General features: G+C 37.7%; 3 protein-coding genes across 5 annotated transcripts; 1 reads left to right on the top strand and 2 right to left on the bottom strand.

Moving 5' to 3' along the window:
* Positions 1 to 459: 459 nt before the first annotated feature.
* Positions 460 to 6,252, bottom strand: LOC141622459 (uncharacterized). The gene is made up of 6 exons (XM_074438497.1): positions 5,777 to 6,252; positions 5,636 to 5,681; positions 4,071 to 4,148; positions 3,181 to 3,282; positions 1,077 to 1,156; positions 460 to 785 (listed from the first exon to the last, which is right to left on the bottom strand). Exons 1-6 carry the CDS (start codon positions 6,175 to 6,177, stop codon positions 680 to 682), a joined length of 813 nt encoding a protein of 270 aa, XP_074294598.1. The 5' UTR covers positions 6,178 to 6,252; the 3' UTR covers positions 460 to 679.
* Positions 6,253 to 8,736: 2,484 nt separating this feature from the next.
* On the top strand, positions 8,737 to 15,821 carry LOC141622458 (peptidyl serine alpha-galactosyltransferase-like). Of its 3 annotated transcripts, XR_012532972.1 has the most exons (9): positions 8,737 to 9,466; positions 10,401 to 10,571; positions 11,224 to 11,467; positions 11,551 to 11,751; positions 12,038 to 12,510; positions 12,991 to 13,155; positions 13,637 to 13,880; positions 14,671 to 15,381; positions 15,456 to 15,821. XR_012532972.1 is itself a non-coding variant. In XM_074438495.1 (8 exons), the coding sequence occupies exons 1-8, from the start codon at positions 9,150 to 9,152 to the stop codon at positions 15,256 to 15,258; spliced, it is 2,403 nt and encodes an 800-aa protein (XP_074294596.1). In that variant the 5' UTR covers positions 8,759 to 9,149; the 3' UTR covers positions 15,259 to 15,821. The 3 variants fall into 3 exon arrangements, 2 of the variants coding, with proteins under 2 accessions (XP_074294596.1, XP_074294597.1); XM_074438495.1 differs by having other exon boundaries at positions 8,759 to 9,466; positions 14,671 to 15,821; XM_074438496.1 differs by having other exon boundaries at positions 8,808 to 9,480; positions 14,671 to 15,821.
* A 1,449-nt stretch (positions 15,822 to 17,270) lies between these two features.
* On the bottom strand, positions 17,271 to 21,117 carry LOC141622456 (cystinosin homolog). The gene is made up of 8 exons (XM_074438494.1): positions 20,914 to 21,117; positions 20,397 to 20,521; positions 19,466 to 19,563; positions 19,219 to 19,343; positions 18,216 to 18,258; positions 17,778 to 17,895; positions 17,645 to 17,694; positions 17,271 to 17,547 (listed from the first exon to the last, which is right to left on the bottom strand). The coding sequence occupies exons 1-8, from the start codon at positions 21,033 to 21,035 to the stop codon at positions 17,395 to 17,397; spliced, it is 834 nt and encodes a 277-aa protein (XP_074294595.1). The 5' UTR covers positions 21,036 to 21,117; the 3' UTR covers positions 17,271 to 17,394.
* Positions 21,118 to 25,815: the final 4,698 nt, after the last annotated feature.

The following is a 25,815-nucleotide window of genomic DNA, read 5'->3' as shown; positions in this document are numbered from 1 at the left end:
GAATATAGAAGTTGTGATTAATCTAATCTTGAAAGTGATTACAATGGTCTTGTTACACCTTATTTATTGCTATCATTAAATGAGATGTATAAGTTATTATAAAGTTGTTGTACACCGTATAACAATCTTACAGGATGATATTATTTCCGACATATTCTTGTTTCAAACAATATTAGCATTCTTGAATTGTAACTAATCTAATCGTAAACGTGATTAATTGTAACTACTCATTTTTGAATTTAATAATGAATTTACGATTTATTAAAAGTGACTGTTTAACAAGTAAACATTCATACCGTGTCAATTCCAACGACCTACACAAAGTATTTGGTAGCACTTCTCCACTCCAATGACTCGTTTACATAATTACTCCGTCCATTCAAGATTTCAAGTCAAGTGTAAACTATTGACTGATACAGAGGAAGTAACTCGTAATTTAGTCCGTAATAGCACACCAGGGACACAAACCTAGCAGGAGCATAAAGCTCGTGCTGTTTCCATTTCTCCAATTGTGTTCATACAATTCCATGCAAAGGTGACAAGGTACCAATTAAATCTTCTGTTCTTATAATACAGGGAGACTTGAAAATTCGTATCGAGTTTATACGAAATCATCAATAAACTGCACTGAATGCCACCAAAAATTCCATGCCTTTGCCCAATTACCAATGTACTTCCGTCATGGAGGGCCTGCGTCTTCCCGGCATTGCTCTAATGGTGAAGGAAGAAGCAGTTTAAGCCTGCTTTTATACCTCTCAATACGTCGCAACCGTTCTGCCCTCAATCTGCAGATTAATCATAATAGCACTTTAAAAAAAATCATTACTTCAATATATGCGAGCCGATTTCACAAAAGCTAGAGAAATATGACAACATCACTTCATAGAAAAGAACAGTGGAGGAACTAAGGAGAACTAAGGAGAGGGTGCTCGACTCCGTTGGAACGATGTAAACTTTAAATTTTTTAGTTAAAATTTTCGGGGTTTTTCCAAAGTAGTTAATTACCAACTTTCCATGTTTCTTTTTTATGGTTTTTGTTGAAATTAAATGATAAATCACAAATTATTAGAACTCGCCTTTCTCTAACTCTCTTAGCTCGATTAACATGCCTTTGTAGTAGCTCTTCTGCACATAAAGTCCCTAATGCACTCTCGTCCTGCAACCAAGCCAATGAGCAAATTATTCATATCAAACATCACAAACGAACAATTAACTAAATTGAAGGAGAGATACTGAATCAGTGAACCCGAAGCATAGCTTCGTAATTTCGTATATTCTAAACGATGAACATAGTTCTAAACACCAACCCGTCATTGGCCCACTTACCAACCCTTGTTTAAGAAAACATGTCACAAGAAATCAACGAGGGCCAGAGGAAACAGGGCGTAAGATGCACCCGTCAAGAACTCATGGCACAGTAGCTTTTTCTGGCTGCTTTATTTTTCGTAATTGCTAAATCCTACACGTGTTTTTACTATATCCTACACATTTTGCTCTTTTTTTCCACAACTACCCTCCTCAGAAAAATAACAAAAAAAAAAAGGTTCTCCCTTTTATCTCTCTTCCAAAACCCAATCAATTTGATAACAATTTGACAATTGTAGATCTTAATCTTTTCACATCACAACCAATTTTTACATTTTATTAACAATTTCATAAATAGTTGTGTTTTAATTGATTGAATTAGTTTATTTTTTTAAAAAAGGGTTTTTTTATACAATTAGGGTTTGAAAGTGGTGGTTGAGGGGGGTGGTTGTCAAAGTGGAGGTGAGTTTTGCCGGTCGTAGGGGGAGGGGGACGAGGGACGGCGGTGGCTGGAGAGGGAGGGGAGGACGGCGGTGGTTGAGGGGTGGCTGTGGTGTTCCATTTTTTTTTCTAAAATTCTCACATGGAAGGTAGTGCGGTGGCTGGTGGACGGCAGTGTCGAAGGAGGGAGGGAAGGGTCGGTCGGTCGTGGGGAAGAGAGGGGTGGGCAGCCGAATCCGGGGAGGAGGTGGTTGGCTAGTGGGGCGGCTGGAGGGGTGGTTGGTGGTCTCTTTTAATCTCTCAAGTTATTTTTTTGGGTAAGAAATAAAAGGGGTCAAGTGGGAAAAAGTTGTAAAAATGTGTAGGATTTAGTAATATGTTGTGTAGGAAATAGCAAGTCCCTTTTTTTTTCGCATTAGGCTAACATGTCAGAACGTCAAAGGTAGGAGTAAATGGGCATTGGGAAGTGCAGACTAAAAGGAACTAAAAAATATGGAAATTGTTTGCCTTGCTGAAATTTGGTGCGATTTTAAAAGAAAGTACCCATCCAAAAACCAAAGAAAAAACACACAAAAGGGATTTTATTTCTTGGTTGAAAATCGCTATGGCATTTCTCTCTTGAACAAGAGACACTCCCTGAATGATCCCCAGTCTTAAGTAACATCAGGTGATCTGGAGAAGGTATGGTATTATTGAAATGGATTACAATAATATACTCCGTAATAAACTTGTAGGGTTCAGATAATCAGGCTTATCAGCCATCAGGGTGATTAATATGTTTGATTTTATGGAGGATTTATGGGAAGGTTATCCTTTTCACCATTTCTTTCCCGTTCCTGTATATATTTACTACAAGTTTCCAGATTGAAGTTCTTGGAGATTTCACTTAAAAGAAAGTAAGAAACTCACAAAAACATTGACCTCTAGAAATTGATTTTTTGTTGTTGTTGCGGGTATTGGGACTACATGTTCAGATATTAAGTTGCACTGTGGAATCTTCTGGCTCATTTACTTACAATTTTTTTCCCGGTCAGCCACAAAACATCTATGAAATAGATGGCATAGAAATCCATATCGTAGCCACTTTGGAAAGACATGAAAGGTTACCAACTTACAATGATATACATGCCATACCAACAGGGATTAAGCCGTGCCAAGCAATGTGAGATCAAGGCCAAAACTTTAAATGACCTCAACGCCAAAACAAATCATTTCCCCTTAGACAATGGAGTTTGAGCAGACTATTTGTTGGGATAAGTTTGCTAATGAGTAAGGACAAGTGGACAACTAGGTGACTTCAGCAGCCCGACAATGACAGAGTTTCAGTATATTCAACTGAGTGTATCTTGAGAACTATGGGGTGAGGTTGTGCAGTTGACATAAACTCAAGTAGCATACAGACTAAAAAGTAAAAATAACTAAACAATAACCAACCTCGCCATCTGTTTCATCATCTATCTCTTTTCTCTCTGGTGAGGAAGATTCAGGCAAATGCAGTGGTTTAGGAAGAGACCTTGAAGCGTCACCATAATGCGGCTGGAAGTGAAAGAAATAGAAGAGAGTAAATAGCATAAAAAAGTAACTGAGAGGAGAGAGTATCATAGAAAAATGCATCAATATGACAAACAAACAAAGACACACGCACACACAACATTGAACTTGTTAACAACTGTGCAAGTCCTGCTAGATTTTCTTATTAGAAGCCATGAGCATCCATCTGCTTCTCAGCCTAGGAACCTTCAATGGAATGGGTACCAGACAACGAAGAAGATGGGCAGTGCTGATACTCCAGATTTGTATCAGTTAGGTAGTGTCTCTTAGCTTCAAAGATCACCCAATAAAAAAAGTGCCGCAAGATTGAAAAATACACCGGCTGCTCATGTGACACGGTCTTCTCTCCTGGGCGAAGTAGCCCAGTTCCAGACTTCAGATCCATCACTGACGTAGTCTTAATGCGGAATCGGTCACAGAAGTAATTTAATGGATCATAGTCACTGCTTCCCGAATTCAAAAACCTTTTAACATATGGGTTACAGCTCCCCTTCTTCATACATGTAGAAATTGAGTTGATTTCCTTTTACTCCTTCATATTTTACCAATAAATACGCCAATGCATGTACAATTGTTTCCCCCAAGTATTTTCCCACAAAATAGCAGGTGGTATATGTTAAGACAAAGAAATATCGGTGAAGTAGCGACTAGCGTTCTAGGCTATAACAGTAGACTCCAACTCATAATGCACTATAATATTGCTTATGGATAATATAGTGCGGGAACTCTGTTGTCTTACAATAAGGATAGTACGAATAACCAAGGGCTCTAACCTGACTTTCTTCACGATAACCATTCTTCAACCAAGATCGACAAAGGGCATAAAGGGCATTCCTATCTGATATCCTGACCTACAAACAGCTTAAATAAATAAGAAAGGACACTACACCAGTGAGACAAGAAATCTGGATAATGCATATATTGCCATATTTTGCCATAAATGAGACGAAAGGTCAGCCAAATATTTGATGTAGTGAGACAGGAATATGTTTATACATTATGAGGTACGAAGTATTGAGATTGGAAGTTGAATATGTCATCTTCCTGGGCAGATGGGAATATATGTAATGAGACAGCAGTCATATACGTACATAATAGATACAAAATGCAAATTGGGGAGATGCTCTCTCAACAAAGTTACAAAACGCATTGCATCAAATAGACGGGACTCCTGTCTCCTCTATCCTGCATGCCATTAATATGAACTTGATATTCTGTTTGTCACATTATTGAGGACATCTATGCATCTATAGACCTATTGTCACCAATTCAAGGTTGCCTAAACCATTATGAATATGCCAAATCCAATATGTGATACTCTTATGGAGTCTGTTATATGGATTTTAAGTAAGCGCCGTGTTAGAATACGCTCCAACCAACGAGAATAACTAGGAGTTGGGTTTGAGTGAATATGGTAACCAGGCGTCAATTTGTTGATAAAGGGACCCCTCTGAGAAATATAGACTATTTCAATGGAGCATGTATGTTCATAGATAGATACATGTGCCAACTAGATACGAGACTATGTAACTATAATGATACCATCACACCTCAAAAATCATTTGTGTACATGTATCCTTTCAAGTCTCTACATGCTAAAAAAAATTCATCAGCCTAGAAAACTCATGAACAGAGGGGCGAGAGGGCCAGCATCCATTCAAGATAACCAACTAACCATATCCAAAATAATGAAGGGCCCCACAAGGGAAATCAAAGTGAAAGACTCTTATATCGGATGGAAAGCTTTTCCTTTCTCCTCACACTACCACCATTGCCAACATGCTTATCTTCAACATGTATAACAAACCCTGGTGCTGATCACTACATGTCAGAGAGACTACCTACGTCTTCTACAATGACCACTCACTAAACTCATTTTCTATTGCCACCGCTGCATGCTTGAGAAAATGGTAAAATTGGGCAGCAGTTAATTAAAACTCACATAGAAAACTCAATGCCACATCTTCACAATGATGTGCTACACTACTACCTCTACCCTAAATTTATCGTCCTCGCTTGACTTTCATGTTTAACTAAAGTCAACTTTGACCACTGAAATCAAATAGGCTCGCTCGCACAAGCTAAACCTAAATAAAGCAGCAAACCACACAGGATGGAAGTAGACGAAGGCTACCAGGGGCAGTCACCCTATTGTACAATGAAAAATTTGAAATTTTATCATCAATTTTCAACTTTTGTTTCTAATTCGCTCCATTGCATTACTATCCCCCCTCCCCCAGTGATATTTCACTTCCGCTAACTTCAAATCCTGGTTCCGCAACTAAAAACACAATAATTACTACTAATCGCATTCTCATCAGTCAAAAGCCAGCATTACCTTCCTGTCTCTTACAGTGAAAACAGCATCATCAGCAACTTTATCACTGCAAAAACGAAACAAGAAAACTCACATTAACAATCTTATTTATTACCGAAAACCGAAGAATGCGAATACGAAACACAAACCAAACACACACACCTAAGAGGAACATCGAAAGGACGCTTGAGGTTAGATTGAAGGCGCCAAACATCGAGTGGCGGATGAATCGGATGCGACGACGGCGACTGCGGCGAAGAGTTTACCTTCAGTTTTAGAAGATGCGGCTGCGGCGGTGGCGGTGGCGGTGGCGGGGTGAAATTAGGGCTAGGGTTAGGGTTCGGGGGGATAAGGAGAGGGCGATTGGAGCCGAGAGGGAGTAAATGAGCGTCGATGTTGGAGGGAAAACGCGCCATTACTGCTGCCTTTTGTTGTTGTTGAAATTGTCGGAATACATGAAGTTGTTGTGGTGGTAGTTGTTGTTGTGGTTGTTGTTGTGGTGGTAGTTGCGGTGGTTGTTGTTGTTGTTGTGGTGGTTGTTGCGGTGTTTTTGGGTCGTCCATTGCCGGAATTGGGTGTGTTTGGGTGAGTAGTGTTGGGGGAGTTTTGAATTTGTTTCAGGTTGTGTTCTTTTATGTTGGCCTCGTTCGGGTCGGGTTCAAGTAGGGATAGTTTTGCCGGGTTATTTTGGATTCGTCAGGTATTTGGGTTGGTTTGTCACATTTTCGAATCTGTTATTATATTAAGCTCTTTGCCAATGGACGGTGTGCGATATTAAGCATTCGGGTTGGGTCCATATTAGTGTGGACAACGGGGGTCCACGGGGGTCGCTTGGGAAACAAGCGTTTGCATTTGTAGAGTCGCCACCAATTTTTATGTTGGCCTCGTTCGGGTCAGGTTCAAGTAGGGACAGTTTTGCCGGGTTATTTTGGATTTGTCATAATGGTTTGTCATATTTTCGGATCTGTTATTATATCAAGCTCTTTGTAGATAATGGACGGTGTATAATATTAAAACATTCGGGTTAGGTCCATATTAGTTAACTCAGTTTGGGTCACAAGTCAAGCTTAGTCCTTGGTTCACGTGTCCGGTTGGGTATATGTCGAGTCATTCGAGTCGAGTTAGTTTTGTCAGGTCTACTCAACATAGCGAGAGACTTTCCAAAACTCCAGGATATGTATTGCTTTGAAAACATTATTAACCGATAATGGAAAAAGACATATACATTACATTAACATTATCGAGTAAGCCTTTCAGACTGTCTCACTTTAAAAATGTGTAAGGCATGTAATTAACTATCTAAAAACTAACAAAAAAATAAATGAAAAATAAATATAAATTGGTAACTAACCTCTCATGTTAGAGGTCTCACATAAACACTACTCAGAATCTAAGAGATCGTTTTATAGAAGAATGATAAGTAAATGAAATTAGGTTGATCTTCTAGAATATGACCAACTTATCTCATCCTTTCGGATGAGGAAGGAGAGTTGAGAGTCATTGGCTGTCAGCCCACCTTGAAAAAATACTTAGTTGCAAAACGTCGTCGACGTTTTTAAAAAAAAGACGACCTTGCCCTTCCTCACTCTCTACCTCTAACCTCTCTTTCTCTCAAACTCCAACCCGCACACCCGACTACACAGCACCACCAAACCTGCATCACCACCAACACCACCACACAACGCTACCACCCCACCACGCTTCAGCACCGTAGCAGTACCCCGACCACGCAGCACCACTGCAGCAGCACCGTAGCACCACCGATCAGTTTTTTATCCGGGTTTCTCTTGATTTGTATGAATTATCGTCTCAATTTTGTTCCTTGTTCTTCATTCTCGTTTCAATCCTCAATTAGATTTGCATGTTTGTTTCAATTCGAAAATCGCAATTAGAATTGTTTCTCTTCATTCTCAATTCTCGCAGCTGACTTTTTTCGCAACCCCCATTTGCAATTAGATTTGTTGTTGTTGTTGTTGTTGTTATTGACGTTGATGGATTTGTTGTTGATGTCGGGGTTAGCAAGAATGGTGGGTGGAGGGACGTATTAAAATCATGATCAGTGATGGTCATGGACGTTGAATCCCAACGTCTCAGTCCACAATGGACGAAGACTTTCCACGTCCTGATCCATTGCAGACGACCCTATTCGACGTCTGGGCCATTGCAGGCGTCGTAATTCTACGTCCAGCCCATTTTAGACGGCCATATTCAACGTCCCATACCAAGATAGACGGCCAGATTCTTCATCTAACCCCAGCATACGACAAAAAAAATGGAAATTCGAACAAATTCGATTCATTCTACGCAATTTGAAAGTCCACATTCATAAGGTAATTCGATTCATACTAATTCGATTCATACCAGTCCACATTGATAAGGTAATTCGATTATAATTTCATTCATACTAATTCGATTTAAACGAAAAAAATAAGTAGTTAATCCGATAATTCGTCGTTAGCCGTTGAATTAGATGGTTCGTTCTTTGACATTGAATCCGATTAACAAAGTTGAATTTTTTTATTTTTTTTAGAGTTTGTTGTTTGGGAGGATTTGGGAGAGAATAGAGGAAAGGGAGAGAGGAAGGGTAGTGAGTGTCTTTTTTTTAAAAAACGTCGACGATTTGTTACAAAACGTCGACGACGTTTCGTAACCCCCAAAAAATAGGACACAAATATCCTAACTACTTTATTAGTCTCACGAAAACAATGAGTATATTTAACTTCTTTAAACGGGGAGAGTTCAATTCTAATATCAGCAATAATAGAAAAAATCTCTCAATAAATCTTCCATGTCCCACGCATAGAGCTTAAACTCAAGCTCAAATCCCAAATACTACCCGATTTTTTTTTTTTGATGACGAGGGGTTTAATCCCCGGGCACATGCAATACCCTGCAAACCACGTGTGTCAGGTAAGACATCCCTTAGGATGACGAATGTAACCGCAAAGACTCCGTGTAGAGGAGTTGAACCAGGACCTCTCGATTCGTCTACCATTTGCAACGCTTTTGAAGTGACTCCCGCACTCCATTACACTCCCGCACTCCACTACACCCGATTTTATTCGAACTTGTATCGGACTTCTCTTTAACCCCGACTACATTTTCCAGAAACTTGAAAGAATGAGCAAAAGTCTTGAAGACGTTGCCACTAGATTGAGAACATCAACACATGATCACTCACTCTATTTTACCCAATCTTCCTTTTGCAAAAAGTCAACATACAAACAAATTAACATAGACCGATCTAAACAAAAACCCCACATCAATCCATCATTCTTTCCTTTTTCCAATTACAGTAACAAAATCTAATTTTCAGCTTCAGAAATCTATATTCATTGAACAAACTTCATTAATCATTACTACACACGTTCTTATTTAAGACGGACATATCCGTTTTATTCGAGAAAAGTACTGTTGAACCTTGTCAGCTTGATTAATACTCCCACCAACTTCTCTTCCAAAAACTACCATCAACCCACCTGCATGTTTCATTAAACTAAAAACCCATGAAACCCAATTCACATTTCCATGTATAATGCACAAAATGGTAGTCATTTCAAGGGTAATTTGGCTGATTTTAGTAGTTTTTTTAATAATTGAGTCGGGTTCGGGTTCAGGATTGACTGAGGTGGGTACAAGGAGGATCCACACACTGTTTTCAACAGAATGTAATAACTACTTTGATTGGCAGACTGTTGGGCTCATGCATAGTTATAGGAAATCGGGTCACCCGGGTCCGATAACCCGGTTACTGAGCTGTACTGATGAAGAGAAAAAAGGGTATAAAGGGTTTGACTTGGCTCCTACCATGGATGTGCCTTCTATGAGTAGGCATCCCAGAACTGGTGACTGGTAATCTTGTTTAGGTTGATTGTTTAATTATTGTGTTAATTATTGTTTACGTTGTTTTTTTCGTGTCAAATGAGCCACAAGGGCAGTACATTTGGGACGTATTGTCCAGGATAGCTCCGTCTTAATCACTAGGCTAAGACATGTTCGGTATTATGGTTTACATTGTGTCTGTGTTAATAAAAGTTTGATCATTTGGAAGCTAATTAATTTTAATGATTGCTTCTTTATGGTTTTGTAAAGTTTACATTTTTGTAGGTGATGTTTTGTGTATTAATTTGTTCTCAATGTGTAACTTATACCTCGATGTGCTAGTAGTCATTTAAGATTAAATTCTTTAATTTTACGTGTTAAACCCTCCGTCTCAATTACTTGTTTACCTTTGATTAAATTATCCTTCACGAAGGTTAAAAAATTAAAACAGATGATTGGGACAGAGGGAGTAGTACGCAATTGAATGCCATGGAATGGTGCATGTGAAGGAAAAATTACGGATTGTAATGAGATATCAAGTGATAACTTCTTGGTTCTCAATTAAATGATTTTCTTAGGTACCTTAGAGTTTAACATTCCTGTGAAGTAGTAGGAGATTTGTGATTTGTTTGGAAGTTGTTAATTAAGAGTACTATATTTCGTGGTTTGAGCGAAATGAAGATGTGAACTACTATATAAATTAGTTTAGTTCACATTTACTGGAGGCACAGTAGGCCATTGTGGTGTTTTGAAATGTTAGTTATGAGTGTGTAAGTCATGGTCGAAAGTGGAGAACTAATAAAGGGATTTGAGGTTGTGTATGATACTAAACAGAATGTGCTTACTGTTGTTTCGAGATGTGCTTGATGATGCTGGATGTTCTATCACTTCTGTTCTACAAATTATTTGCAAATGTTACAATCCTGCCAAGGCGTAATTTTCTATATGTTACAACTGACAACAGGTATCCGGCTATTAACAAGCCAGTCGGGGTGTTACACTGGCTCAAGCATAGCGAGGATGCCAAGAATGTTGATTGGGTTGTAATTTTAGATGCTGATATGGTCATTCGAGGTCCAATTCTCCCTTGGGAATTAGGTGCAGAGAAAGGCAGACCTGTTGCTCAATATTATGGGTATGAATGATCAATCTTTCTTGTCTATAAGCTTCTTCTATTCGTAATCGTTTCATTCATTCTTGAAGTTGCTTGTTATGGGAGGAATTGATGGTTGAAATCTTGTAAGATGTGTTTATTATATCTTTGGATATTGGAATAATTAAACCTGGAAGATGATGTCAGTAGCTGAAAATTTGAGGAGAGTATATAAGATGACAAGATGTACAAGAATGAGTCTTCGGAATCAAATGTCCTTCCTCCAGAAGCAACATAAACTATTTGAAATGATCATCCTTTTATCTATTGTCATATGCTCCCTCTTCCTGACTCTGCAGATAGTTTACACTTTTCCACTGCGGAAACATGCTTAAGAAAGCGTTTGAGTGATTTAGTTCTTGTTGTAGTAGAATAGTAGATACAGCACTGTGTCTTCCTTTAATCTTACTTAGGTAATGGGGAGAGATTGAGTATAACTCAAAGTCCCTGGTTCAACCGGAATAATTATTGCTAAAAATATGTGATTATAATTATTTCTTGGCCATTGCATTAAGAGTTATTAAACTTTATGAGGCATGAAAGCTCCCAGTTAAAACCTAAGAATACGCTCAACTCCAACGGCTATTTTGCAGCAGCTTATGTATATCTTTTGCTATCTAAAATGTGTCTCCAGGTATTTAATTGGATGTGACAATATCCTTGCTGATTTGCATACGAAGAATCCAGGGTTATGTGACAAAGTGGGAGGCTTACTGGTTTTCCATATAGATGATCTCAGAGCAATGGCCCCTTTTTGGTTGTCAAAAAGTGAAGAAGTGCGAGAAGATAGGGCACATTGGGCCACTAATATAACTGGTGATATTTATGGAACAGGATGGATTAGTGAAATGTATGGATACTCATTTGCTGCGGCAGAAGTAAGCAAAACTTATAGGCTTTATAGCTTGACCTTTACTTAGATGATTGGGATTTACCTAATGATCTTATTTGCTTTTCTTAGGTTGGACTTCGTCATAAAATTACTGATGACTTAATGATCTACCCTGGCTATATTCCAAGAGATGGCGTTGAGCCAATTCTCATGCATTATGGGTTGCCATTCAATGTCGGAAACTGGTCTTTCTCCAAACTTGATCACCATGAAAATGGAATTGTTTATGACTGCGGACGACTCTTTCCGGAACCTCCATATCCTAGAGAGGTACTGAACTCCTCTCAAAAAGTAACTCAACTAGTTTCTCTCGTAGCTGTCTGTGATCATGAAGATTATTTTTATCAAACTCAGTATTTTCTACTTTACTCTATTTATCAATTTTGTTAAAAGGATTTCTTTCTCATTTTGTATGACTTTCTTAGAATATTAGATGTATTATTTATCATGTTTTCCACAATTTTATAATTTCAAACTATGATTCATGTTAGCCTATCCCGAATGATTTTTTTGGTTAATGGGTTATAAAGATTTTTGTCATTGCCCATCAATACAGGTGAAAGCAATGGAGAGTGATCCAAGCAAAAGGCGGGGCCTAATGCTGAGCATCGAATGTATTAATATGCTTAACGAGGGATTACTGATTCACCACTCAGCTGGAGGATGCCCTAAGATAAAATGGAATAGATATTTGAGTTTCCTGAAGAGCAGGACATTTGCCGAACTGACCCGGCCAAAAAGTCCTGGTAAAATCAGATGGTTAGATAGGAATGGTAGGGAGATGGAGACTGTTTCTGATTCGGAGAAACCTTTTCCAAAAATCCACACGGTTTTTTCTGCTGAATGTACCCCATATTTTGACTGGCAGACAATAGGTCTTATGCACAGTTTTCGTCTGAGTGGCCAGCCTGGAAACATAACTAGGCTCCTTAGCTGTACTGATGAAGAGTTGAAAATATACGAGGGCCATGATTTGGCGCCCACTCATTATGTTCCTTCTATGAGTATCCATCCATTGACGGGTGACCGGTAATCTATTTTCACTTTCTATATTGTCTTTTCTTCTGTGGAAGTCATAATGATGTCATGTGTTGTTTACGTCATCTTGCCCTCAATGCTATGTTTGATGACCTCAGTCTTGTGTTATTTTCAGCTTGATATAATTTTTGTAGTTAATTCCATGGCATTAAATATCGGTTGCAATCTTGATCCAAAGTCGGTCTTCACAATCTGATTGCAGTCAATGCGCTCTTGGTACCTTTGAAATTTATAGTACTATTAATAGCACGGTCACGATGAGGTGCCAGGAGTCCAGGATCATATAAAATATCATGGTCAATGATATTTTCCCAACAAAGCCCTAGCGTACTTTAAATATTTTGGCTGAAGAATAAAGTTAATTTTCCGTTTGATGAGGAAACTCCTTAACGGGTTAAGTTCCAAAGCAGTCCATATTTAACTCATCAACTGCATAGGTGCAATCAAGTTCTGATATGAATGTACCTCCAGGTACCCTGCAATCAATAAACCAGCTGGAGTACTACATTGGATTCATCATGCTGATATAGATGCAGAATACATTATTATTTTGGATGCTGATATGATTATGAGGGGATCAATCACACCATGGGAATTCAAAGCTGCCCGTGGTCGACCAGTCGCAGCTCCATATAGGTGACGTAATAGGATCACCCTTCACTTTTGGTATTTATCATTTTTTGAGCATTATATAATTAGCTTTTGCCCAAAAAGAAAGAGGGAAAAAAATGCAAGAGGCTAGCGTAACAGGAACTTCTTGTTGTTGTTGTACCGAACCAGGAACTTGAGTACACCTTCTCACTTAAGCGATCTTAAGTGGGGAGTCCTCGGACATAACACACTCTTGGTTGTGGCTGCATCTCCTAACTAAAACAAATCTCAAAGTCGCCTTTATGAAGAGAAGCCACGATAACGACACATTATACTCATTTGATACAGTTTCTCTTATCTAGAATTCTAGAAACATATATCCTCAACCTAGATGCATGCTTCTTCCATATCATAGATGGATTAGATGTACAAGTCTTCGATTTGTACTTTGGTATTATCTTACGTATTCAATGAGCTCTCAAATAGTGTTTAACCTGTATGATATTTTCTCTTTGTCGGGTCGCAGTTACCTAATTGGCTGTGACAATATACTCGCAAAACTTCATACCCGCAATCCTGAAGCTTGTGACAAGGTTGGAGGTGTAATAATCATGCACATAGATGATCTCCGAAAATTTGCTATGTATTGGCTGCTTAAAAGCGAGGAGGTGCGAGCTGATAAAGAACATTATGCCACAAATATTACCGGAGACATCTATCAGTCAGGATGGATCAGTGAGATGTATGGATACTCTTTTGGGGCAGCTGAGGTACGCTCTGTCTCATATCACGTGTGATTTAATTTGTCAGTATTTCAGGTCACGGTTCATGGAGTATATGAATGCTATGTTCAGTCAACTTTTTACTGTTTTAATGATGCTAGAGTTGGGTCTTTAAGTCTTTTTATTGCCTTCGTACCAAAATGATAAATGTCTCAGGGTATCAGCATTACGATATTCCTCTGAAGCTTTATATGGTTGCCTTAGTCTCTAAGTTTAAAGTCGTGTATACTGGACCAGGCAACGGATAGATTGATGATGCTGGGTGTTGTGGGTAGCTTTTATCGAAATTATAAACGTTTTTCTGATTTTGAAAGTTGAGAGTTGAGAGTTGAGACTAACTGTTATTGCTTCAGCTGTAGTGACTATTCACTCTGTCATTAAGGGAGAAATTGATTAGGTTTTACTAATGTTTTAGGATAAAAAAAAAAAGATCGGAGATGAAGGGTATGATTTGGAAAATTAATAAAGAAAAATGTACTCCCTCCGTCCCGGTCAATTAATTGTTGTCCTTTGGTTTTGGCACAAAGACCAAGGAAAGAGGAAGAGACCAATTACTAAATGACAAGTGGAACAAATTAAGTATAAATGATCAAATTGCTCATCAAGTTTATACTTAAAATAGAAAGGACAACAATTGACTGAGATACCCCAATATGGAAAAGGACAACAAATGACCGGGACAGAGGGAGTATGTGAAAGAGTAAAACATGTATGTGAAAGAGTAATTACGTAAATATAATACTCATATCTTAGTCATTATGTGCATCTTCTTATGCAGATAAATTTACGGCATCGGATAGATGGCTCAATAATGACGTACCCAGGAAGCGCACCTGAACCTGGCGTAAAGTACCGAGTACTTCACTATGGTTTAGAATTCAGGGTTGGAAATTGGAGTTTCGACAAGGCTAAATGGAGGGATGTTGACGTGGTCAACAAATGTTGGGCTACGTTCCCTGACCCTCCTGACCCATCAACTCTTGTTAAAACCGATGATATCTCGTTTCATCGGGATATGCTCAGCATAGAATGCGTTAGAACATTGAATGAAGCTCTTTATCTGCATCATAAGAGCAGAAACTGCCTAGACCCAAATCAGCAGAAAACTCCAGATGAGATGGCTGTTAACAAGGAAACGGTTCATAGAAAATTTCGGAATATGATTGAGAATGACACCACAGAGTCATTCGGGTCTTTCAGGACATGGGTGGTTATACTATGGGCAGTCTCTTTTCTCGGCTTTTTTATATTGGTGAAAGTAGTATTTTGTGATGGTAAGAAACGGAGGTCGAAGAGTAAGCATCATAAGAGCAAGCGAAGGCCGTCATACTCGAAATTGTTTGATTCCAACCCTGAGATATACTGAAATGTCTGAGAAACTTTGAATGTCATTTTTGTACACTTTGTTGTAGCTGATTTGGACATGAAGCGCAACTAATACGGTTTAGATACGATGGAAGGAAGCGGCTCTTTTCCGGTGAAAAAAGAAGTGAGTTGACGAAAATGCCCTCTTCCTTTTCTATTCCTTACCCAATTTTGGTAACAAAGGGATTTTGTATGCAGTGAACCAGTGACCAACCCCCAGCTTGATAACGCAAATGATAATCCCCAAGACGAAGTAGCTTCTGCCAATCACTTTTGCTAGACAAATTATTGAATATTCATTATCATTAAAAATGGTGACATTTGATCCGTTGTCTTATTTCAGACCGTCTGAAGCAAGACTTATTGTTCTACTTATTAGATTGACTGGCAGAGTAGATTTACGAGTGGCAAGAACACTGCCCTTTGATAAGTGTATAACGGGTTTCTTTATTGCTTATTTAAATTTGATGAATTTCAGATCCGGGTAGTATGCTAGCTACTCTGTAATCCGTGTTACCCGAATAAGATGACGCATGCAGTGACAATATGACTCATATTTGAAAATTCTTAATAATTAACTAATTAAGATTCAAATATTTCTGCTCAATGGTGTATTTTGAGAGAACTTATTTTCTACCTCTTACATTTTTTCTAAAATATAAGTGGTTTATAGGAAGTCGAACCCACACCTAGTCCCTTTAAATGAACACAAAGAGATTAACCACTGTGACAAACTGCATTTGTTTGCTACCTATAACCAAGTCTAATATGGAGTACTCAAAAGTCAAAACTAAATTTCCAGCAGCGTGCTGTGGCACGTGCTGACCCGGCCCCCTAAATCCGCCTGTGGTGCCCTGGACCCAGTACGGTCGTACAAGGTGAAACCCGACCTTGTGTAACAGATACAAATAATGTGTTGGCTCTTTGTAATTCGTGTTACCTGGATAAGGTATGACGCATGCAATGACGCATATGACTCAAGTGCAACCAGGGTTAAATCCTAGTATTTCAAGCCTATTATCAAATTCTCGTTCGTATTTGTGATAACAGTTGTTAATTTCACGGTCCTCTAACAGTGGTAAAATCCAAGTCACGGCGGTTCAATGTTTGGTTGAGATGACGAGTGTTCTAGGATGAAGGTAAGGAATGGAAATGGAGTGTTCAACAATGAGAGTACAGGGTAGGACAAGGGGTGATGGGAGGGTATTTTGGTCTTTTGCACGGGCTATGATACGAAATTAGTAATTTATGGGCGGAAAAAAAGAAAAAGTATAACATAATTTTCATCGCACTGGGCCCATTTACGGCCACACCCTCTACAATAAGTCAAATCTAACCTTATGTGATAGATTTGGATAAAATGTTGGTGACTCTGTAATCCATTTTAGTTGGATGCAATGACGCATGCAATGACGCATATAAAAAGTGTAACCAGAGCCGAATACAAATTAATTTCAATTTCTATATTGTTGCCCTAAAATTTGATTTAACCAAATATCTCTATCCAGCTTATCTCGCGAAAGTCCTTAGTCTTTAGCCATCACAATCCTTACGCACCGCAGTTTTACTTAAACTCACCCGTCACCAAGTTAAATGTAGTATGTTCGGCTAGTAAAATTCGAGCATGTGTAATATCTTTATGAATATCCAAAGCATGTTTTTTTTCCCCGGCGATTTATTATATCAAAACAAAAGCCCAATGATAGTCTGTGTACTTCAAGAATATAACCTCGAAAGTCGATATATGGCAATTGGCAACATAAGTATACAACAATATTCATTTTACAGCTGTCAACAAAAAAAAAAAAAAAAAAAAAAAGTATACAACAATATAGCCACCGCCCACCGGTAGGATAACATTCGAGAATTACAATGTAACGCAACAACATTACAAGTTGCAACGAATGGAAAATAACTTGTAAATTCCAACTGTAAGCTACGTAATAGTAGACCAAAGAGCGAACTATATGATATTCACAAATTTGTACTCCCTTTTATCTCGTCATTCTATACGTTTCTTCAAATTATGTGAGAAAAAGTTCGAACAAAGGTATAGAAATGACTTCAAAGGAATGAGTTGCAGGCTATATACAAGATCAAGAAGATCGGATAGTTGCAGTCTACTTGCTTACGACTATTAGGCAAGGTGGTCTCCTGGTGTTTGATTAGAGGTTTGTAATAACGACTCTTTACTTGTCTCGTCGAGCTTTGAAGGAAGAAAAGAAGGCTTCTTGCCACGGTATAAGACATAATGTTGTATCATAAATAGAAGATCAAAAAATATGGAAACCTGCATCGAAATTTTAAAAAATAAACCCGTCAAGCAAATTCAACAGGCGAATGTTAATAAATTGAAATTGAGGGAAAGAAATTGGAAAATTTCATACAAGAGATAATAAGGTTTTTCCGATGTTTCCATAGAAGTTAACCCAAGAACCTACAAAAAATATCGATACATGAGCACATTGTTGCAAATCCAAAAAACAAGAACATTTTTCCAAGGCGAGAAGGATAACGCACCTTGATCAATAGACTGCACAGCCATTTGTCCGTAATTTGTCACTCCTCCGAGAAAGTCCAGTAAAATGTTTCCTATGCTAAACCCTTCAGTGCTTTTGCGGTAGAAGTTCATGAATGCCTATATCATGAAAATACACCTTAATTCCGTGAAGGCATCCTTCCGTTATATTAATACCTTCATACGAAATCTATCGTTCTCACCAGAATAAAGAACGGGAGTGACAGTAAATTTTGCTTTGACAAGTCGCTTTTAGTCTGATTTATAATTATCTATGGGTACATATGTATCTAAAAGTACCCCATAGATCCGCCACTGAAGTCAGCGACTGTAAGATGACATCTTATATAAATAGCATAATCTTGTTCAGTTGTAGAAGTTTTGTGTTTGTCTAAAGCAATCAGTACACAAAGGGTTCATAAAATGAAGCCAATTCGTACCTGGGGAATATATTTGACGACAGTCATCGAGACTTGAATAGTGCTGCAAGATTAACCAAAAAAATAAAAATAAAAAACATGGTTAAATGTTAGAAAAGAATTCCTCACAAAGACAACACAGAAACTGAGGCACTATCTGTATAAAGTCCAATGAAGCAAGCACAATTGCACAAAAGCAGGGAAGCAGTTTATAGGGACTGTCTACTTAGGTGTCCAGCCACAAATACGCTTACACTAGCGAATTCCTTAGGGACTGTCTACTTTCGGTGAACATTTTTTTTCAGGCAGTTTCTGTTTTGAAGCTTTTAGATATCTTTAGCTTGCCCGGTGCTGTGGCAGATGTCAGGGATTTGATAAAGCATTTCCGCTTCCTTGAATTTTAATTTGAGCAACTTGTATGCTCGAATTAAGACTCAGATTACTTTAGGCGACCCATTGGAAAATAGGAGGCGCCTACAGAGGTTAATGGGATCACATGGGGCTACTGTGCCCAGGGTGCCTTAATCACATCTAAAACATGACCTCGATCAAGGCTGATGCATATAATACTTCCGTAAAATTGCTTATGGATACTTTTGCTATACTCGCTGAAAAAAGTTTACACTTCCTCAATATTGGACGTACACAGCCTAAACCTTGTGTCAACAACAACACAAGGAGGCTGTTTCCAAATGCTTCGAATTTTGTTGTTTCACGAGAAAAAGAAGCACATTTCTAATTTAGTGAGTCGTTCTACTTTACTTCATCATAACCTCGAGCCAAAATATAATGAAATTAAGGTGCAAACAATTGGGTATAAAGTTGATATCAGACAAAATTATGAATTATCCGAGCAGAAAATCTATTGATCGTCGTAAACAGTTTTTCTATGCTTTCTACATGATAAAGTGACTCTTGCTCGTATCTACCAGGTGCAAACAATTAACACTTGTCTTGAGTTTAACCATCAAGAGTTCAAGCGAAACAAAATTCTAAAAATATTTGCAAGACGAGAAAATCTTACTTGAAAACAGAGATCAGCCAAAGCCAAGAGTGGCTTGGTAAAGCAATAAAAATACAAACTGCTGCAGCACACCATGCAACAAAAACAATTCCGAAAGAAACCCTTGAGATCTTCTGGCTTCCACGCTTCAGAGAGATACACCAAGTAAATTAAAACTAAAATCAGCTGAAGAAAACGCCGATAGCTACCCTAATAGTCTAATACAAAACTGGGAGTGAGGACCAATATAAAAAACGAAGCTACTTACTTCATAAATAAAGATTTGGAACAATGTGACCAGAGTCATTAATACAGCATGAACTGAAAAGGCAACATCATTAGCAGCAACAGGTATCATATGCAATTGTCATCACCAGAAAACAACTCAATCCCACGAGTCAAAGGATAGACCAGCGGCTAAAGAGGTATTTTAAGACTCCTCCTAGGTATCAGATCAATCATCTACCACCAGAAATATTAAAGAGAAGAAAGGAAACTATTTCAGCAGAAACACAGTGCATGATCAAATTTAGCTTGGTCGTTGTTTACTTCCACAATTCAATTGGATTCACCACATTTACGAACAGTGGCGGATTTAGGGGGGCTAGCATGGGCGCTCGCCCCCGCTGGCCCCAAGGAAAAATTCTCAAGTTTTAGTTAAAAACTCCGAAATTTTTTCAAGTTTCCGTAAAGTCATTACTTGTTTGCCACCGCTGAGCCCCCCTAACTATAAATGCTGGCTCCGCCACTGTTTAGGAAGCTTCTAAACGCGAGGTCAAGAACAGGTGGCCCGGATTGATCTCTCTTTCTTTTGAAGAAGGGTGAAAAGAGTTATTTCAAGTGCACTGTTATCCCTGACGATAAAATTCAGTAATTGTCAAAGCGGGCCTGAAGAACTCGGCAATATTGATGGTTTCAGGAGCACAGTAATTCTTGGTTTATGCTTTGAAGCCCCAAAACAGCTTAATTTCAGGGCTAATGTTTAAAAAGAAGCGCAAACTGAGACGGTTTGATGAGCAGTCTAGCAGCATCCGTTTTCTAGATGGAAATGTTAAACTAGTGACTAGTGGGTCAAAGAACCACAGTGTTAATTCGGCTGCATGCATGAATTCCGAGTTTCCAAACGCTACCTCTAGCGAAACATACCACTTATCACAAGGATTAACATTAAGAGAAAGGGGAAAGTAGAACCTCATTATGGCCGTACTTATCACGGTACTGCTTCTGAACAGCAGAACTAAAGTACAAAGTTGCATTATATATCAAATATGTGCTATGTTTTGTCAAATTCATCACCACAAAATCAAAATTCAATCCCACCACACTGCACACCACAAAATCAAACACAATCAATCTCAAAATCAAAAATCGCAACGAAACCCATCATATTCAAAATAGAAATACAGCAATTTCAATAATAGTCTAAAAGTACAAAAAAAATGAGACGATTCCTAAGAATTAAGGTGCAGTCGTCAGTCGGTTATTTGTTTACCTTTACTTTTAACACAAAGACTAAGGGAACAGACAAGGCAATCGTTTAATCATTCGTGCTTATTGTTAATGGAGACCAGAAGGTAAACAAATAAGCGTGACGGAAAAATAATTTCATTTTTTGTTTAATGACCTGCTAGTTACTAGTTAGTCCCTTAGTTCCGCCACTGCTAAAACGTAAAATTACTAAAAATAAACTTGAAAGAAGGGATTTAAATTTCGAACCTTTTGCGTTGGAAATTCAAGATGATTTGAGGATAAAAACTGATAGACCAAGAAAAGAAAGCAATCCATCCAAATAATTCATATGTGATCTCCATTGGAATTGAATTCCATTCTTTTCCCATTTTCTTAATTCTCTTCAATTTTAATTAATTCCTAAAAATGAAACTACTGTAGTTTCTGTGTTTTTTCTTTTTTTTTTTTTGTGATTTACGAAGTTTAATTGAGATTCAGATTCGATAGTTGGACGTGATTATTTGAATATTCGTCTGAGATGAGCGTATGGGAAGTGGTTACGTAACGTTGAAGCGAGAGACAACTTTTGAAGGCGCGTCTTGTAGTTTTATGGAATGAAGAACTTGGACGGATACCCGTAATTTGTTCATTTTAATTTTAATTGTATTTCTTCCTATTTTGTGAGTACAAATACAAATCGTATTTTATCTAGATCTCACCTCGGTTTTTGTAAATACAATAATTTATTTTCTACGACGAGTGAATTTGTGGGCTTTATTTTCTTTCAGTAAGGCCATGTTCTTTTGGACTGCATTGTCTGAATTGAATTAAACTGAACTCTGATCTGAACTCGCGAGGATGTCAACCACTTCACCACCTGACGGCTAGCGTGCCCTCATTGACCTTGTTGGTGAACAGTAGTGTTGAATGTAACAGACCAAAGAGTATGTTGGTTAGTATGTAATCCGCGTTACTTGGATAAGATGACTCATGCAACGACGCATAGTCGCATATAACTTAAGTACAAGTTTGTTTACTCAAATCCTCCTTAAGGTCTTGTCTATTATGTCCAACAAATTATGAATTGGTCATTAGTTCCCAACATCCGCAACATTCGCTTGGATTAAGAGAAACTGATCGATACGATACGTTCGTACTCCTCAACGGAGATACATGGAAGACATCATGAGCATTTGCCGATCGTACAAATACTATCCTACAACCAGTTGTATAGTAGCATTGTACAATCGCTTTAAAGTTGTTGAGCTTTTACACAAAGTTGTTGAGCTATTTTACAAGCTATTGAGCTATTTTATGAAATTATTGAGCTTAATAATTATTATGTTAAGCTCAATAACTTTGTATCATAGCTCGATAAGTTTGTTAGTAAAGCTCGATAACTTAATAACAAAGCTCAACTACATTGAATAAGTTGTATATACAACCAGTTGTATAATACATTAACTGACCGATCTGGGAGGGAATAGTAATTTAAAAGTGACTTCTATTATTATTAAGTCATGTAACTAGTGATTATTAATACCTATTCTAGGGATGTTATTAGTACAACCACAGAGTGGGTATCGCCATCGCCACCGCCACGTACGTGCTCTAGGTTGAGCTAGCATAGATTAGCAGGTGGCCAGACAGGCACAATAATTCTGATATAAAACCGTTTTACATAAGTATTATTGTAAAACCAAGTGATAATTTACCCAAAAAAAACTCCACTAAAATAACTTTCACCGGTCAATTTTTTTTTTTTTATATAATAAGGACATTAATGCCTTAATCCTGAATCATGAGTTCATGATGCCATGCAATAGGAATACATACACAACTCTTAACTCCCAAGTGTAAGTGGATTTTTGGTGTCGCGTTAAATTTTATTAGAGAGGTCACATTATAGTCTTGGGCTTTTCTAACATTCTACGGTTAGACACCCTCAGAGCCTCAGGCCTCAACCATGTTAGTACAAAAAAGTTTAGGTGTAGCCTGCAGATTTTATCCAATCTAAGATCACTGACTTCTTTAAGGGTTTGCAGTTATGTTAGATTATGCTCTCTCCGTCTCGATCATTTGTTATCTATTGTATTTTGCACAAAGACCAAGGAAATGCAAGTTGGTGTCTAACAAAGTAATATAATATTATTATTTCATCCACTTGCACACTACCTTTTACATATAAAACTTACCAAAAATAGAAATTGATAACAATTCACTGATACACCCTAAAATGGAAATAGATAACAAATGACCGGGACGGAGGTAGTATTTAACACTTAACAGAGCTATATTTTAACACACTAAAAATTGAACTCTGACCTCAAAGTCAGAAATTAGACTCCATACCAGAGACATTTTAGTTAATGAAGCTGCGTACAAACTATACAACGGTCTTATAAAGCTTGTGAAGAAATTACTCCGTATTAGCCCCGACTTTAGAGCAAATTACGCCATATATCAACTCATATCTTGTCATAACAATTTGACTTGACTCTCAACTACGTAACCAAGTGCTTGCAGTCTAGTGGTAGGCTTGGGTAATCTCAAAGCTTGCAAAGGCAAGAATTGCGAGGTCTCGTGTTCGAACCTACGGATGAACAATGCATGCGGTTATCTCGGCGGCCCCAATATGGGTGGTTTATATGGTCCAGGTGGTGACGCTGGAATGCCTGGACCCGGGGATTAAACCCCTCGTCACCAAAAAAAAAATAAAAAAATAAAAAAAACTCTCAACTTATGCTTAATGAATGATGATGATGGCTAGCTAATTGGCTATAGTCTCGGATTACAAATTCTTATTTAAGACGGCCGCTATAAGTCTTAAGCTTAAAACGGGTTAAATACATATCAAATCTCCCTAGTTGTTGCCTAAAAAATACCAAAATTTTTATCTTTATTACCAACATGTGTTAATATTTGACCCGTCTTAAATTTCAGACGGATAATACCTGTCTTAATTTAAGCAAGACGTACTAGTCTCAACTTTGGGTCTTTTGCTAAAATGACCATTCTAATAAAACTAATTACCAAAATAACTATTTTTTAAAACTATTTTCCAAATTAACCAAACTAACCTAAATTCTTACAAAAAAAAAAATTAAATCATTAATTTTCTATTGAACCTAGCAATCATGATAAATCTAACTCCTACGTACATACGAAGTAAAGCACTAATATGCCTGCAAATTCAAGAGACGTGATTGCGATTCTCATACAGAGAAAGTTTTGCATGTATTAGAGCATGAGAGCACCTTTGCAGCCATAAATTTAATAATGGTTTGGGATTGATGTATTAGTCAGAAGTCGGTATAAAGTTAAAAGTAATTGTTATCAAGTGATTCAATTGGAATTATAAATTCATATTGTTTCAATACAAATATACGAATAAATGTTTCGTATCAGAACAAATATACGCGGATTACTCTAATTATCGACTAAAATCGTTGTCAAACACATGCAAAGTGGAATAGCGGATAGATGAAGACTTGCGTCATGGTGCTAAAAGGAGGTTTTTCATAGCATTATGGTTAATTTTGGTTAATTAGGAAAGTAATTTAGCAAAATGGTTATTTTGGAAAATAGTTTTGACAAATGGTTATTTTGAAAAATAGTTTTGCTAGAACAGTCATTTTGCCAAAAGACCCCTCAACTTTTCAAAAGACGAAGTGGGTTTTGTTGGGCTTATGTACTCCTATGATGTAATAATAAGGGTCCTGCTATACGTCGTCGACATTTTACTAAATATCGTCGACAATTAACGTAAAATTCCAAGTTTGCCCTCCATATCATGACTCCATATTGGTCTCACCAAAATGCAATTTCCGTCTCAAAACAGAAATGAAATTACCGTCTCACTAAAACACAAGTCACCGTCTCACTAAAATATTTCAAACCAAAAAAAAAAAAGTCGGGTTTTGTAATTAACAACATGAACGGGAACGATTTTAACAACGATTTCAACAATGAAGATAGTAACGAGGTTAGTTTACGATTTAGTTTTGTTAAAAATTTATGTTTTATTATCGTTTGAATCCCGAATTAGGATAGATGCCATGAATGTAGACGGAATTATGATAGAATTTGTGACGGATTTATATGAAAAAGCAATTGAAAAAAAAAAAAAAAAAAAAAAAAGAAAGGACACGGAACTGGGCTGAGACGAGGGGGTTCTTCGTCCCAGGCCCAGTCCAGACGAAGAAATGGGTCGTCTCTTGTTGGGCTTGGACGAAGGAATCCTTCGTCTGGGCTTGGTCTTGGACGAAGGATCCCTTCGTGCAGGCTTGGTCTTGGACGAAGTTTTCCTTCGTCTGGCCCATTCTCGTTTCTTTTTTTTTTTTTTTTTTTTTTTTGTTTTTTTTTTGTTTCCGACTCGTTTTGTATAAAATAATTAATTTCCGTATTTGTATTAAATTTTTTTATTTTTTATAGTTTCCGACAATTCAAATAATTATAATTAATTTCCGTTATTTCCGACTCGTTGTGTACAAAATAATTAAATGCCGTTTTTGTATTATAAAACAATTGAATTAATTAATTACCGTCTTTATATGAAATTTTTATCTTTAACATTTCCGACTCGTTTTGTAAAAAATAACTTATTACCGTGTTTGTATTAATTTTATATTATTTTATATTTACTTCGACTAGTCCCGTAGCAAATAATTGAATTAATAACTAACTAACTTGTTGAAATGCGTGCGCAGGTGATTAACGATGGAGACGGTGTTGATTACTCAGATCATTTTACGCCAACCAGATTTTTTGCGTCTAGTACATCAAGCGTTTAATTGGGCATATGAGATCGGGCTCCGACTCGGGTTTGGTATAAAAAAATCAAGCAACAAGAAAGTTGGTCGTAACACGAATTTGAGACAACGTTATTTTGTTTGTCGGATGGGTGGAAAAGGTCCCGTAAATAAGGATGCCGATTCTTTAATGAGGGGGTAACACGCTACCGCGTGGTGCAATTGCAAATTTTCAATGAAAGTTGTTGAATTAGAAGAGAATAAGTGGCAGCTTGTGATGAGATCCGGGTTTCATAATCATGGTTTAACGTTGTACTGTGACGGCGACAGATACTTTGCAAAGTTTGATGACGATGAGTTGGCTTTTATCGATGCCCAAGTTAGAGCTCACGTTAGACCGGCAATTATTAGTGCGGGT

This window comes from Silene latifolia, chromosome X (assembly GCF_048544455.1).
Source record: "Silene latifolia isolate original U9 population chromosome X, ASM4854445v1, whole genome shotgun sequence".
NCBI classification, from domain to species: Eukaryota; Viridiplantae; Streptophyta; class Magnoliopsida; order Caryophyllales; family Caryophyllaceae; genus Silene; species Silene latifolia.
This window is presented reverse-complemented; position numbering and strand designations above follow the sequence as displayed.

Excerpts from the sequence above, each read along its gene's own strand:
- LOC141622459 (XM_074438497.1), bottom strand. The coding sequence starts at position 6,177 with ATGGACGACCCAAAAACACCGCAACAACCACCACAACAACAACAACAA. Across the intron at positions 4,149-5,635 it reads TCACTGTAAGAGACAGGAAG|GTCAGGATATCAGATAGGAA; the intron begins GTAATGCTGGCT and ends AGCTGTTTGTAG. Across the intron at positions 1,157-3,180 it reads ATGATGAAACAGATGGCGAG|GACGAGAGTGCATTAGGGAC; the intron begins GTTGGTTATTGT and ends GCTTGGTTGCAG.
- LOC141622456 (XM_074438494.1), bottom strand. The coding sequence starts at position 21,035 with ATGGGAAAAGAATGGAATTCAATTCCAATGGAGATCACATATGAATTA. Across the intron at positions 19,564-20,396 it reads GTACCGTGATAAGTACGGCC|AATTGCATATGATACCTGTT; the intron begins ATAATGAGGTTC and ends TCTGGTGATGAC. Across the intron at positions 17,695-17,777 it reads TGTGCAGTCTATTGATCAAG|GTTCTTGGGTTAACTTCTAT; the intron begins GTGCGTTATCCT and ends TATTTTTTGTAG.
- LOC141622458 (XM_074438495.1), top strand. The coding sequence starts at position 9,150 with ATGCACAAAATGGTAGTCATTTCAAGGGTAATTTGGCTGATTTTAGTA. Across the intron at positions 10,572-11,223 it reads CCTGTTGCTCAATATTATGG|GTATTTAATTGGATGTGACA; the intron begins GTATGAATGATC and ends ATGTGTCTCCAG. Across the intron at positions 13,881-14,670 it reads ACTCTTTTGGGGCAGCTGAG|ATAAATTTACGGCATCGGAT; the intron begins GTACGCTCTGTC and ends CTTCTTATGCAG.